Raw genomic sequence first — 16,092 nt, 5'->3', positions numbered from 1 at the left:
CCACTACTGCTTGAAATTAATTTATTGCAGTGGTATATCGGCTAAGTGAGAGAAGTGGAAATTCATTTCCTCAGGTTTCAGGAAAATGCTCAGCTTCTTTCTAGTGATGTAACAAGGGGAGAGAAGCTTGTATGACTCTAGCTAGCAGAAAGCATCTGTCACACTTAATCCTTATTTTACCTCTTTTAAAAGCACAAGATATTTTTGCCTTTTTGAAAGTTCTCCCAGTCACACAACCCTTACATGGGAGAGCTGGAAGTCTAACCTAGGCACAGTTAACTTCAAAAGTCATGCCAGATAAGAGGGTTTCCCTGGAGTGAACTCATTTGCTCATTATGCTGTTCTGCACTTTTCCTACCAACCTCTTCTTCCCTGGCTCTTCAATCCCCATAGAAACTATCTGTTCAGCTCCATAAACATCCTTGTTCTTTCCTGTCTCTGATCCTCTTTTTGGAACACATTTCCCTAGCAACTTCCTTGTGTGTTTTTTTCAAGGTGAAATTCCTCTAGTTTGTGGGACAAATTTTTAATCAAATAGTGTTTGAGAGGGCTAATTCCCAACACCCTGGCCAACAACTGGACATTTGAAATTACCAACCTGAAAAGTGAAATTAAAAAAAAAAAAAAGATTTGCCTATTTCAATATGCATTTTGATGGCTTTATGTAATGGTTTTGTGTTTCGATGTTTTCAATCTGTCTGAACTTCTATGCCACATTCTCTGGAATGTGGTCTTGCTCTTGGTTGGAGAGCCAGTTGACAGGAGCTTAGGCACTTTAAGATAACGGTTCTGGATGTTAGATAAGAAAACTGAGCTAAGCGGGGTGAGGGTGGGGATCTGAAGGCAACACAACCCTAAGGGGCCAGGGCGGACGCCGACTCTGACGTCACTGCGGCGCGCCGTTTCCGGTCCCCAGCGCCGGAGCGAATGACTTACCCCTCGGCGGGGCCGGAGCCGGGCTCATCGCGACCCCCGGGAGCCCCCGATCGCGCCGCGCCAGGCGACGAGTCCGCCAGCACCAGCGTCCCACCCGCGCCCCAGACCATGGCCACTGACTCGTGGGCCCTAGCGGTGGATGAGCAGGAAGCGGCTGCCGAGTCGGTGAGTGGGCTTCAGCCGTAAAAGGGTCAGAGTCAGTTTTGGCCAGGGATCAGATCCCTGAGAATGGACACCTCCTGGTTGGTCAGGGCCGGATGGGATGCGGGTGGGGATGGAGCCTGGACCCTGAGCTGGCTTTGTTTACCCACCCGCCTCTCCTGTTATGTAAGCGCAGGTGAATGCTCCTGTCTATAAAGAGCCCAGCCTGTCTTCCTGGAATCCTGATTGATCGCAGCTGGCACTCCTCATCTGAATTGTAATCATTTTTATAGGTGTCATTTTCCACCTCACAGATCCTGAGCTTCTTGCGCTTAAAGACCACGAGTTACTCATATCTGTGTGCTTCCTCAACTTGGATGATGAATGTGCTACTCATGAGGCCTGGCAGTCAAAATCCTCCCCTGATCTGCTTAACTTTGTTCTGGGCCCAAAATCTAGTGAGCAAGACGTGTGTGTTAAAGATTACTATATAGAATTAATTTCTCACACCTAGATACTCTTTTAAGTTCTGATACTGCTTTGAACCTACTTCTGTTAGTAGCTATTTCTGTGAATTCGAGAACAAGGATTTGCCTTATTTTTTACAACTGATAAGTAATATGCACATAGTTCAAAGAGCCAAAAATGTTTATTGATTGATTTTAGAGAAAGAGGGAAGGAGAGAGAGAGGGAGAGAAAGAAATATAGAACATCGATTTGTTGTTCCACAAAGTCATTTATTTATCTGTTGAGTCTTGTATGTGCCCTGACCAGGGATTGAACCTGCAACATTTGCATATGGGATCATCAACTGATCTACCAGGCCAGGGTGAATGATAATTTTTTTTTTTTTTTACAGAGACAGAGTCAGAGAGAGGGATAGATAGGGACAGACAGACAGGAACAGAGAGAGATGAGAAGCATCAATCATCAGTTTTTCGTTGCGACACCTAGTTGTTCACTGATTGCTTTCTCATATGTGCCTTGACCGTGGGCCTTCGGCAGATTGAGTAACCCCTTGCTCCAGCCAGGGACCTTGGGTCCAAGCTGGTGAGCTTTGCTTAAACCAGATGAGCCCTTGCTCAAGCTGGCGACCTCGAGGTCTCGAACCTGGGTCCTCCACATCCTAGTCCGATGCTGTATCCACTGCACTACCGCCTGGTCAGGCGTGAGTGATAATTTTAAACACTGGTTTCTACCACCACCAATTTTTTTCCTCCCCAGAGAACTGTTTCTCTTGAAACTGATTTACCATATTGACATCCTTGTTCCCTAAATAACATGCCTGCTTTGCTACTTCTTTTTTTTTATTTTTATTTTATTTATTTATTTATTTATTTGGTATGTTTCTGAAGCTGGAAACGGGGAGAGACAGTCAGACAGACTCCCGCATGCGCCCGACCGGGATCCACCCGGCACGCCCACCAGGGGGTGACGCTCCGCCCCTCCGGGGCATCACTCTGCTGCGACCAGAGTCACTCTAGCGCCTGGGGCAGAGGCCAAGGAGCCATCCCCAGCTCCAGGGCCATCTTTGCTCCAATGGAGCCTTGGCTGTGGGAGGGGAAGAGAGAGACAGAGAGGAAGGAGAGGGGGAGGGGTGGAGAAGCAGATGGGCGCCTCTCCTGTGTGCCCTGGCCGGGAATCGAACCCGGGACTTCTGCACGCCAGGCCAACGTTCTACCACTGAACCAACCGGCCAGGGCCACTTCTTTTTTTTTTAAGTGAGAGGAGGGGAGATAGTGATACAGACTCACGAATGCACCCCGATGGGGATCCAGCCAGCAAACCCCATCTTCGTCTGATGCTATCAACTGAACTATCCTCAGCACCCAGGGCTGATGCTCAAACCAATTGAGCACTGGCTGCAAGAGAGGAAGAGAGAGAGAAGGGGAAGAGGGAAGGGAAGAGAAGCCAGATGGTCACTTTTCATGTGTGCCCTGACTGGGGATCGAACCTAGGATTTCCACATGCCAGGCAAACACTCTATCTACTAAGCCAACTAACCAGGGCTGTTTTTGTTTGTTTGTTTGTTTGTTTTTTCATTTTTCTGAAGCTGGAAACAGGGAGAGACAGTCAGACAGACTCCCGCATGCGCCCGACCGGGATCCACCCGGCACGCCCACCAGGGGCGGTGCTCTGCCCCCCAGGGGGCGATGCTCTGCCCATCCTGGGCGTCACCATATTGTGACCAGAGCCACTCTAGCGCCTGAGGCAGAGGCCACAGAGCCATGCCCAGCGCCCGGGCCATCTCTGCTCCAATGGAGCCTTGGCTGCGGGAGGGGAAGAGAGAGACAGAGAGGAAAGCGCGGCGGAGGGGTGGAGAAGCAAATGGGCGCTTCTCCTGTGTGCCCTGGCCGGGAATCGAACCCGGGTCCTCCGCACGCTAGGCCGACGCTCTACCGCTGAGCCAACCGGCCAGGGCACCAGGGCTGTTTTGAGGATATAAATATTAGGGTTTTTTTCCTTAAGTGCCTTTATTTATTTATTTCATTATCTATATTTTCATAATGAAGACTTCTCAGATGTCTGTAATTTGTAAATATCTACTCATATTTAAGAGTAGATGACTAAAAACTGGGAGCTCTAAACACATGAGTGGGGCTTGCCAATTATGACCTACCTGTATCTCTTTGTATCCTTAGTAGTCACTTCTGAATGGCCAGATTTTGCAGAGCAGGATCCTCTGATTTCCTGCCTGGAGGGTAGAGGTGTGACTCACTGTCAATGTTCAGGGATATGAGTGGGAGGGAAAAGAGGAGGTCTCAGCACTCAGTATACCTGGTTCCACTTAATTCTCCCCTTGTTATCATGGCATCCCCTTCCTCTGCTGTGGCCCTTACCTTATTCATCAGCATTTCTCATGCCTAGGCCAGCAGGCATGTTAATTGATAAATAAGCCATATAGCATGTTTTTCCATTACATGCCTCTGTCAGGAACTTCTGAACATGTACTCTCAATATATACATATCAATTTAGAAATTATATACGGTACTATTTTGCTAAATATATTATGTATGTTATAAAACATACACAAAAGTAATAAAAACTGAGGTAAACAACGTTTTAAAATGTTCTGTCTCTCCCTTTCTCTTCTTTAAAAAATCAACAGACAAGTTAAAAAAAAAAACCTTGGTCTGACGGCTCAGTTGGCTCAAGCATTGTCCTGATATGTAAAGGTTGTGGGTTTGATCACTGGTCAGAGCACAAACTGTAACAGATTGATGTTTCTCTCTCTCCCTCCCACCCCCTCTAAAATAAATTTTAAAAATTGTTAATAAATTTAAAAAAATAATAAAATGTTTTACTGGACTTCCTTTGCTGGTTTTATACTTAACTAATATCTCAAGGCACACTTCACTTAGGAAAAAACTATTATTAGCCATTGTATATATGAATATATATTTTAAATAGTTTTGAAATTTTTTACTAACTTCTTGTTAAGTCAGATTAGAGCAGTGGTTTCAAACTTTTTGAAGTTGGGGTGCATTTAAAATCCTACAAATAATTGTAGGCGTCCTATATACAGATTTCTGAGAAAAATGCTATAATAATTAAGTCACATATTAAAGAAAAAATATAAAGTCCAAGCATGCTTTTATGGTAATTAAAATAAATACGACAAAATTTAATTTATTCTGACATTAAATAATATTTTTATGTTACATTTTTTGAGTTATGCTTTTTAGAATTTGTAAAAAAAAGGGTTAAAAAATAAGCGACAAAAAAGTTATCTTTTTATATATATATAGATACATCTTTAGTAAGATTTAGTAAATTTGGCAGGTCCCAGTGCAAATGTGTTAAGTTTTTTCATTCTTGTGTTTATGAGAAACATGAGCCTGATGTGTCCTACGGATGTCTTCAATGTTTGGGCATATATTTGAAAGGCAAACTCTCATTTCCTCATCAATACATTGAAGAATTCCTCTCTCTCTTTTTTTTTTTTTTTTTTACAGAGACAGAGAGTCAGAGAGAGGGATAGACAGGGACAGACAGACAGGAACAGAGAGATAAGAAGCATCAATCATTAGTTTTTCGTTGTGCATTGCAACACCTTAGTTGTTCATTGATTGCTTTCTCATATGTGCCTTGACCGCGGGCCCTCAGCAGATTGAATAACCCTTGCTTGAGCCAGCAACCTTGGGTCCAAGCTGGTGAGCTTTTGCTCAAACCAGATGAGCCCATGCTCAAGCTGATGACCTCGGGGTCTTGAACCTGGTTCCTCGGCATCCCAGTCCAATGCTCTATCCACTGTGCCACCTCTTAGGCGAAGAATTCCTCTCTTTTTACTCTTAATTGTGTTGAATGCAGAAAACCCCCACCATACATATCATCTTAACTTTACACCAAACAAAGGATAGAAGAAACTTGCCTCCAGTCTTTCTAGGGAACATGGGGGGTAGTGTAAACAATCCAGTACCACAGCTTAACAGCCTTTACAACCTACTCATGCAAGTGAGGTGGGAGTTGGGCAGACTGTCAGCTTACAGCCAATTCCCCACACCTCTGTCCCCCAAAAATCTAAACTCCAAAAACCCTGTTGGTTTTTTGGTCCCCAACAGGCACATATTTCTCTGGAATACTATAGGGCACACCTGGAAATCCTCTAGGGCGCACCAGTGTGCCCTGGCGCACACTTTGAGAACCACTGGATTAGAGTGTCATTCTCTTAGCCTATTAATATGCCTAAAAGAGTTTGTTAGGAGCCAGTAGCTTTGTCATTTTCTTATTTTCTTGTGTTTGCATTGTTAAAATTATCTTTAAGATAGAACAGAAGAAACTCATAATGCACCCTGTGATAATGAACAGTCAGATATAACATGATTAGCTCCTATCATTTTCAGCAGATCTATACTAGCCATTTTATTTACCTTACAACAGAGGTCGGGAACCTTTTTGGCTGACAGAGCCATGAACACCACATATTTTAAAATGTAATTCCATGAGAGCCATACAACAACTTGTGTATGTTACACATTATCTAGTTAAAATTTGATGTTGTCCCGGAGGACAGCTGTGATTGGCTCCAGCCACCCGCAACCATGAACATGAGCGGTAGGAAATGAATGGATTCTAATACATGAGAATGTTTTATATTTTTAACATTATTTTTTAAATTAAAGATTTTTGTGCGAGCCAGATGCAGCCATCAAAAGAGCCACATCTGGCTCGCGAGCCATAGGTTCCCGACCCCTGCCTAACAACATCAAAACACTAAATTTTACAAAATTGAATCTTGGCTCCCTATTCTTAGAGAATTATGGTGGGATTCTACCCTATTATCATTTTGTAAATAACAGTTTTATTGAGGTATTTACATACCATATATTTTACCCATTTAAAACATATAGTTCTCTTGTTTTTAGTATATTGAGATGTACAGCCATCACCACAATTTTAGAACTTTTTTTATCACCCAAGAAGAGACTCTGTGTGCCTCAGCTGTCACTCCCCATTTCCTTCCAACCTCAGCCCTAGACAACCACAAATCTGTGTTTAGATTTGCCTAATCTGGATTTGTCATATAAACATAATCATACATTGTCTGGCTTCTTTCACTTAGCATAATGTCAAGGTTCATCCATATGTTGCAGGACGTATCAGTATTCATTTCTTTCTATTGCCAAATATTCCAGTATATAGATATACAACATGTTATTTATCTACTCATCATGTTCACTGATGGATTTTTGGGTTCTTTCTACCTTTTTTTTTTTTTTTTTTTAAATTTTTGTTAAATGAGAAGCAGGGATGCGGAGAGTCAGACTCCCACATGCACTCGAACTGGGCAAGCCCCCTACTCTGCTATGCTCTGATGGGTGTTGCTCCGTTGGTCAGCAACCGAGCTATTTTAGCACCTGAGGCAAGGGCATGGAGCCATCCTCAATGCCCAGGGCCAACGTGCTCAACCAAGCCTGGTTGTGGGAGGATGAGAGAGAGAGAGAGAGAGAAGAGAGAGGAAGAGAGAGAGAGAGAGAAGGAAGAGGGGGAGGGGTGAAGAAGCAGATGGTTGCTTCTCCTGTGTGCCCTGACTGAGAATGGAACCCAGGACGTCCACACGCTGGGCCAATGCTCTACCACTGAGCCAACTGGCCAGGGTGGATTCTTTCTACTTTTTGGCTATTATGAATAATGTTGCTATGATCATTTCATGTACAAGTTTTTGTGTGAACACCTATTTTTTGTTCTTTGGGGTATGTATCTAGAAGCGGCATTGCTCTATCATAGAGTGACTGTGTGTGTTTAGCTTTTCCAGAGCAGCTGCACTATTTTATCAGCTTTACATTATTATTTTCTTTGAGATCAGTATTATCTACCTGTAGATAGTAAGACCTCAGACTTTTGTAGCTAGATAGACTTGGATTTGTATTCTAGGTCTCTCAGTTATATGACCTTGGGCAAACTACTTAAATTTCCTCTGCCTTAGTTTCTACATCTGTAAAACGGGGATAATCACAGTGTTAACCTCACTGAGTTATAGACATGCCTTCATATAAGTGATAGCTATTATTATTGTTGTTATCTATAATTCACAGGTTCTTTGGAGGAATCTTAAAATTATTTGTCCATATTGTATGGATTAGTTAGTTGACCAAGATTTGTAAATCTACTTAACCATGCCAGGTAAATTATAATGGATCACAATATTCTAAAACTGAACAAATGAGTAAAAACACCTGTTTTACCCTCTGCCTTGATGGAACTCTCACTGAGTATCCCCACAGGCAGTGCATGACATAGGTGACTGTGACATGTATAGTGCTAGGTTACTGTATTTTAAATATTCATTAAGCTTCATTTTTTATTTTAAATAAGAAAATATTAGATACTGTTTCTATTCATTTACTTATTCCCTAGTGGCTCTTCTGTTCCCCTTTGTCCCATTGGACATTGCTTTCCAATTTAGTGGAGGGCAAACGGATGAGAAAACTGATGAGGAAGACTCCTACATCACCATTTTGCCTAAGGCCCTCCTTATTCAGTATTAAATCTTCCTTATTTCTCAAGAACCCTTTCTCAGGTAGCTTTTGAATAATATGCTATGTGTGCTTGACCTGTGATGGCGTGCCATAGTGGATAAAGCATTGATCTGGAATGCTGAGGTCACTGGTTTGAAACTCTGGGCTTGCCTGGTCAAGGCACAAATGAGAAGCAACAACTATGAGTTGATAGTTCCTGCTCCATCCTTGCCTTGCTTTCTCTCTATCCTCTTTCTAAAATCAATAAAATAAACTTTTTTTTTTTAGCCAGAGACAGACAGGAAGGGAGAGAGATGAGAAGCATCAACTTATAGTTATATCACTTCAGTTGTTCATTGATTACTTCTCTTTCTCTCTCTCTTTTTTTTTTTTTTTTTTTTTTTGTGGCAGAGACAGGGAGAGTCAGAGAGAGGGACAGATAGGGACAGACAGGAAGAGAGAGAGGTGAAAAGCATCAATTCTTCGTTGTGGTTCCTTAATTGTTCATTGATTGATTTCTCATATGTGCCTTGACCGGGGGTGGGGTGGGGGCTACTGCAGACCGAGTGACCCCTTGTTCGAGCCAGCGACCTTGGGCTCAAGTTGGTGAGCCTTGTTCAAACCAGATGAGCTCACGCTCAAGCTGGCGACCTCAGGGTCTTGAACCTAGGTCCTCCACATCGCAGTCTGACACTATCCACTGCGCCACCACCTGGTCAGGCTGATTACTTCTCATATGTGCCTTGATTTGAGGGGCAGGGGAGGCTCAAGCCAAACCAGTGACCCCTTGCTCACACAAGCAATTTTGGGTTTCAAGCCAGTGACTATGGGGTCATGTCTGTGACCCCATGCTCAAGCTGGTGAGCCTGTACTCAAGCTGGATGACGCACTCAAGCTGGTAACCTTGAGTTTTCAGGCCTGGACCCTCAGTGTCTCAGGTCAGTGCTCTATCCTCTGTGCTACCACCAGTCAGGCAGTTTTCAACTGTCTTAATGTATCTTAAAAACTAAAATATGCCAGGCCCTGGCTGGCTGGCTCAGTGGTAGAGTGTCAGCCTGGCGTGCAGGAGTCCTGGGTTCGATTCCTGGCCAGGGCACACAGGAGAAGCGCCCCTCTGCTTCTCCACCCCTTCCCCTCTCCTTCCTCTCTGTCTCTCTCTTCCCCTCCCGCAGCCAGTGCTACATTGGAGCAAAGTTGGCCTGGGCGCTGAGGATGGCTCTGTGGCCTCAGGCGCTAGAGTGGCTCTGGTCGCAACAAAGTGACACCCCGGATGGGCAGAGTATTGCCCCCCAGCGGGCGTGCCAGGTGCATCCCGGTCCGGCACATGTGGGAGTCTGTTTGACTGCCTCCCCATTTCTGGCTTTGGAGTAATTAAAAAAAACTAAAATATGCCCTGGCCAGATAGCTCAGTTGGTTGGAGCATTGTCCCAAAGCACAGAGGTTGCCAGTTTGATCCCCAGTCAGGACAATACAGGAATAGATCAATTTTCCTGTTTCTGTCATACTCTCTCTTTCAAATCAATAAATAAAAATTTAAAAATTAAAAACAATATATGTTAAAATATATAGAGGCATTTAAAAAATATAGATATTATAAAGTGGGTGTTTTGCTTTTTTGCCTTTTGTTTAATTTTCTGAATTTTAAAGTGATTTTAAGACTCCAAAAGAAATTGTTTGTTTACTTTTGGTCCAAATAAATAGAGCAAATGAAGTTATCTGAACTAACCTGCTTGTACCATAAGTTTCTCTCTCTGTGTCACAAAATAAATAAATAGTTTCAGTGTTCAGTTACTCACCCTGAAGTGGATAATACAATTATGTCCTGCTGCTTTTGCCTTCTTAGCTTTGAGAACCTTATAGCCAAATGAGAGCTGAATATGTTTTTAGATTCTGCTGGAACCTCTCCAGAATTGATACATTGTATTAAAGCAACATTTATTTACTTCATTTACATTGCTGCTACCAACTTTTCCTACACATTGTATTTTAGTTGTTTTAACTATTTTATTTAGTGTGTGTGTGTCACAAAGATGGTGAGAGAGTCAGAGAAAGGGATAGATAGGGACAGACAGACAGGAAGGGAGAGAGGTGAGAAGCATCAATTCTTCATTGCAGCTCCTTAGTTGTTCATTGATTGCTTTCTCATATGTGCCTTGAAGTGGGGCGGCTACAGCAGAGCGAGTAACCCCTTGCTCAAGCCAGCAACCTTGGGCTCAAGCCAGCAACCATGGGGTCATGTCTGTGATCCCACACTCAAGCCAGTGACCCTGTGCTCAAGCTGGTGAGCCCGCACTCAAGCCAGCAACCTCGGGGTTTCGAACCTGGGTCCTCTGCATCCCAGTCCAATGCTCTATCCACTGTGTCACCACCTGGTGAGGCACTATATTTTTACTCTTAACTTCAATTTGAACAATCTGTCAACGAAAGAATGGTTTGTCCTCTTACCACTGAATATTAAAATTCTTTACAGCAACGGATATTTCTAAGTCTTTTATACTTCAATAACTTATTTAGATCTCAGCTCTATTATTTTATTAAATTTTATTTATTCATTTTAGAGAGGAGAGAGGAAGGGAGAGAGAGAGAGAGAGGAAGAGAGAGAGGAGAGAGAGACAGAGAGAGAAGATGGGGAGGAGCTGGAAGCATCAACTCCCATATGTGCCTTGACCAGGCAAGCCCAGGGTTTTGAACTGGTGACCTCATCAGCTCTATTATTTTAAGTAGCATTTATCACCCTAGGAGGAAGAACTATTAACCTTACTCTTGTAAATATTGCCAATAAGTTAGTCAGTCTGTCTCTTTTTTTTTTTTTTTGTCTTTTTTAAATTTTAACTATTTTATTTTATTTATTCATTTTAGAAAGGAGAGAGAGACAGAGAGAGAGAAGGGGGAGGAGCTGGAAGCATCAACTCCCATATGTGCCTTGACCAGGCAAGCCCAGGGTTTCGAACCAGCAACCTCAGCATTTTCAGGTCGATGCTTTATCCACTGCGCCACCACAGGTCAGGCCAGTCTGTCTCTTTTTAATAGTCCTGAATACTACTCGACTTAAACTAGGCTCATTGGCAGGATATGGAGTAAAAATGCTTTAGTGAAGACTAAAATATATTGAACACCTAACCTACTTATGTATCATGCACTGTTCTGGTTTCTTCATAGTCATTATCTGTTAGTGTATTCTCTATTCTTCAGAATTAATAAAGTTTCTTTACTGCTTAATGATGATTTCCTTCTCTTTCTCTCTATCTCTTTTTTTTTTTTTTGCCAATTTCCTTTCTTGCAGTATTTCTAGTGTGTCCCTCCTTCCTCCCAACACCAAAGCAGAGACACCAGAAACCCCCTTTCAGTTTCCATCAGTAGAAGTTACTCCATTCCAACTAACCACCCATTAAAACAAACAAATTTTGCCTGACCGGGCAGTGGCGAAGTGGATAGAGCATCAGACTGGGATGCAGAGGACCCAGGTTTGAGACTCTGAGGTCGCCAACTTGAGCGTGGGCTCATCTGGTTTGAGCAAAGCTCACCAGCTTGGACCCAAGGTAGCTGGTTCAAGCAAGGGGTTAATCGGTCTGCTGCAGCCCCATGGTCAAGGCACATATGAGAAAGCAATGAATAACAACTAAGGTGTTGCAACAAAAAATTAATGATTGATGCTTCTCATCTCTCTTCATTCCTGTCTGTCTGTCCCTATCTATCCCTTTCTCTGACTCTCGTTACTGTAAAAAACAAAACAAAACAACTTTTTTCATTCCTCCCACTTCTTTCCCCCTTCTTTTTTTTTTAAATTTAAAAATTTTTTTTATTTTTTTATTTATTCATTTTTAGAGAGGAGAGAGAGACAGAGAGGGAGAGAGAGAGAGAGAGAGAGAGAGAAGGGGGGAGGAGCTGGAAGCATCAACTCCCATATGTGCCTTGACCAGGCAAGCCCAGGGTTTTGAACCGGCGACCTCAGCATTTCCAGGTCGACGCTTTATCCACTGCGCCACCACAGGTTAGGCCTTCTTTTACTTAGAGGAAAGACAGAAATAACCTCGCCCAATCAGAAGGTAGCGCAGTGGATAGAGTGTTGGCCTGGGACATTGAGGACCCAGATTTGAATTTGGAGGTTACTAGACATGACCCCATGATTGCTGGCTTAAGCCCAAAAGTTGCTGGCTTAAGCCTAAGGTCGCTGGCTTGAGCAAGGGGTCACTGACTCAGCTGGAGCTCCCTGGTCAAGGCACATATGAGAAGCAATCAATGAACAACTAAAGTGCCGCAGCTATGAGCTGATGCTTCTCATCTCTCTCCTTTCCTATCTATCTGTTCCTGTCTGTCTCTCTCTCGCTAAAAAAATATAAAGAACCTCAAGACATAAAGAGAACCTGTGTGGGTAGTGCATTAAGAAATGCCCATTTATTGTGATTTTCATACTTTTACCCTACCCTAGATGATCTTTGGCACTACTTAGTATTTTATGATTATAGTGTTTGCTTTGTGCTGCATCCAAAGATCAATTTAAAATAAAAATATCTCCTGTCTTTAAGGTATTTTTTTTAGCTTTATTGAGTATTATTTACAACTAAATGGGTATTTTCATTCTACTAGGAGAGATAAGTCCTGCCAGTATATCCCTAATTTACATGGTTTAGTCAAAGTCCTGATAATTCTTTCTTTATATTGATATATTTCTTTGCTCTGTCCCTTCCTATCTATTCCCACTTCAGCCTGCTAGGTATTTTGATTAAACAGTGTGCCACAATGCTCCAAGGCGTTCCCAGTTTGAAATATCAGACATCCAGCACAAGGAAACCTGAATGTGAGTGAGGCTGCATATCGGTATGCTGTGGTTCTGTGGCTCAAACATATCCTGTGAAATAAATAGTTGATTCCTACTTACAGATGCATTTTCTAATATCTCTTTAAATTTCCTCTTGTTTGGAATATGAGAGCATGACAACTCAATTGATATTCTGTTGAGAAGTCTTTGTAATCAGAAAATTAAGCCAACTCATAAATTATAATTCTCTCTAGGGGTTGTAATTAGGGACTACAAAAGGAATCCAGCAGAACAATCTAATGAATATGTCTTGAGAGTGGCTCATGTCTCCCCAGCTTCACTGGGGAGGTTCTTTTGACTCCAAATCCTTTAAGTAGTTTTCATGAAACTTTGTTTCTCCTCCTCCAATATTCTCCATTTAGTTGAGCAACTTGCACCTTAAGGAAGAGAAAATCAAACCAGAAGCCAATGGTGAGTAACTGAAAGCTAGTTTGAAAACAAATGTGATTTGCTTTGGTGTTTCTCTTTTAACATAACTGTCTAGAAAAATATAATATATATATGTATGTATGTATACATATAAATATATAAATATATATATATATAAATAAATATGTAACCAGACAGGGAGTTGGCAGATACTGGTAGTCACTTGATTTGGAAATCAAACTGGACTTTTTTTTTTTTTTTTTTGTATTTTCCTGAAGTGAGAAGCAAGGAGGCAGAGAGACAGACTCCCGCATTTGCCTGACCGGGATCCACCTGACAAGCCCACTAGGGGGTGATGCTCTGCCCATCTGGGGCATTGCTCCACTGCAGCTGGAGCCATTCTAGCGCCTGAGGCCAAGGACATGGAGCCATCCTCAGCGCCCGGGCCAACTTTGCTCCAGTGGAGCCTTGGCTGCAGCAGGGGAAAAGAGAGAGAGAAAGGAGAGGGGGAAGGGTGGAAAAGTAGATAGGTGCTTCTCCTATGTACCCTGGCTGGGAATTGAACCTGGAACTTCCACATGCTGGGCCAACGCTCCACCACTGAGCCATCCAGCCAGGGCCCAAACTGGACTGTTTTATGTTGTGTTTAATATAAGCATGAAGGTGCCGAATTGGCTTATACATTATTAAATTTATTACTAACCATGAGATTAAACTTCCAAAGATTATTTGTTGTTTTTAAAAATATTCCTCAATTTGAGATGAACTTGACAAAGTATGAGCAATCTGCGAGTTGACCTACTGTAATTATTCTGAAATCAAATGCCAAAAATCTAAATTTCCATTAAATTTTTGATGTGCTTTATAGGGGGAAATTGTGACATATACCTCACTGAATTCACTTACAATCTGTTTTCTGTATATTTTTACATAACCACAATATTGTTTGAATATACATTTCTATTAATCAGCAATTTACAAAGACTCTTAATGGCATACTGTAATCATATTTTGATGAAATTTGATTTGCATAGGTACTCCTCTGTTGAGCACCAAGATGATTTCTGATCATTGACTTCTATAATCATCTTTCTATAACATTTCATAAATATTGATGTTATGAGAGAAAATAACATTAGTTTTGAGGTAAAATGAAAGGACTCAGAATAGGAAAGGATTAAAATAAAAGCCATAGTGTTTCATACCTTTGTTTATTTAGGAACAATAAAATGTTTTTATCTGTGGCTTGGTTTCCTCATTTTTTTTTTTTTTTTTTTTTTTTTGCTCCTCAGGCCTTTATATACTGCTCACAAAAATTAGGGGATATTTCAAAATGAATATGAAGCGATAAAAAAAGAAGCATTTGATTTTTTTTTTTAAGATTCTTACCTTTTGCAACAACATGGATGGACACGGAAACTATTATGTTAAGTGAAATAAGCTAGGCAGGAAAAAAAAAGATAAAGAAAATATCATATGACCTCACTCATTTGAGGAGTCCAATGAACAGTGTGAACTGAGGAACAGAAATGAGACAGAGGAGGGATCAAAGGGACCAGAGGAAAAGAGAACAGAAGGAAAGGGGATGATAGGATGGGATAAAGCTGAAGGGAATGGGGGAGGGCGCTGTGGGGAGGGGAGCAAGGGAGATGTTGAGGGGAATATGGGGGAGGGGGGATGTATTCATGGCAACACTAGAATCTATGTAAATACAATAAATTAAAATCAATTAAAAGAAAAAAATGTTTTTTAAATTTATTCAGTTTAGAGAGGAGAGAGTGAGAGAGAGAGAGAGAGAGAGAGAGAGAGAAAGGGGGGAGGAGCAGGAAGCATCAACTCCCATATGTACCTTGACCAGACAAGTACAGGGTTTCAAACAGGCGACCTCTCTTCCAGGTTGACAATTATCCACTGCACCACCACAGGTCAGGTGAAGCATTGTTTTGTTTTTTTTTTTAATTAAACAAGGACATCAGAAAAGCAAATGACAAGTAAAAAAAAAGTTCGATTATGCAAATGAGATGCAAAACCAACTTTTATTTCATTGGTGAAAATGCATTATACCAAAGGCTGGAAGTACTGGAGTATCTGCACGTTCCCTGATCCCCTAATTTTTGTAGGTAGTATTTCTAGTGTCTCATAGATTTTGAATTGTTTCAGCTGTTGGGTATGGGATGTAATTTTGAATGACAGCTCACTTTGTGTCTGATAAAGGTGCTGTTGTCAAGACCAATGCTAATGCAGAGAAGACAGATGAAGAAGAAAAAGGTAATGCCTGAGAGCTATACACTAAGGTTCTACAACCTAAGAGAATGAATTAAGAGGCTTCATTTTAAACCCAATTTGGCTTTAATTTAATTGCAGTCACAGTGAATAAAAGTTTAGCGTATTCATTGAAGAAGGAATTCTAATTGTTTACATTTTAGAGAAATTTTTAATTTGAACTGATGAACTTCAGCAGAATATATTCCCTGAATGATTATTTATTTTACAAGGCATTATAAAAGAAATTTTAAGTTGCATCCCCAATGTCTAATAAAAGTAAACTTAATGATACAGGTACTTTGACACATTTAAAATGGATATTAAGCCTGACTTGTGGTGGTGCAGAGGATAAAGTGTTGACCTGGAACACTAAGGTCGCCAGTTCAATACTCTGGGCTTGCCTGGTCAAGGTACATATGGGAGTTGATGCTTCCTGCTCCTCCCCACTTCTTTCTCTCTCCTCTCTCTAAAAATGAATAATAATAAAATAAAATGGATATCAATATGCAAACAACTTATATGATAGTAAGATACAGACTTTTTTTTTAATTTTATTTATTCATTTCTATTATTAGAGAAAGAGAGAGGAAAGAGATAGGGAG

The 16,092-nt window shown here is 41.5% G+C and overlaps 1 protein-coding gene across 2 annotated transcripts in view; it reads left to right on the top strand.

Annotated features, from left to right (window-relative positions):
• The first annotated feature begins 904 nt into the window (after window positions 1-904).
• LOC136313486 (ATP-dependent RNA helicase DDX19B) overlaps window positions 905-16,092 on the top strand; it is a 35,726-nt gene continuing 20,538 nt past the window's right edge. The window contains exons 1-3 of one of the 2 annotated variants that reach the window (XM_066243887.1): window positions 905-1,101; window positions 13,219-13,267; window positions 15,440-15,493. In XM_066243887.1, the coding sequence (XP_066099984.1) occupies window positions 928-1,101; window positions 13,219-13,267; window positions 15,440-15,493 (277 nt within the window). In that variant the 5' untranslated portion in view covers window positions 905-927. Of the gene's footprint in view, window positions 1,102-12,805; window positions 12,836-13,218; window positions 13,268-15,439; window positions 15,494-16,092 lie in introns of those variants that run through there. The other variant, XM_066243888.1, reaches the window with a different exon arrangement.

Source organism: Saccopteryx bilineata, chromosome 9 (assembly GCF_036850765.1).
Source record: "Saccopteryx bilineata isolate mSacBil1 chromosome 9, mSacBil1_pri_phased_curated, whole genome shotgun sequence".
In the NCBI taxonomy this organism is placed as follows: Eukaryota; Metazoa; Chordata; class Mammalia; order Chiroptera; family Emballonuridae; genus Saccopteryx; species Saccopteryx bilineata.
The sequence above is the reverse complement of the archived record's forward strand: the minus strand, read 5'-3'. Positions and strand labels throughout refer to the sequence as shown.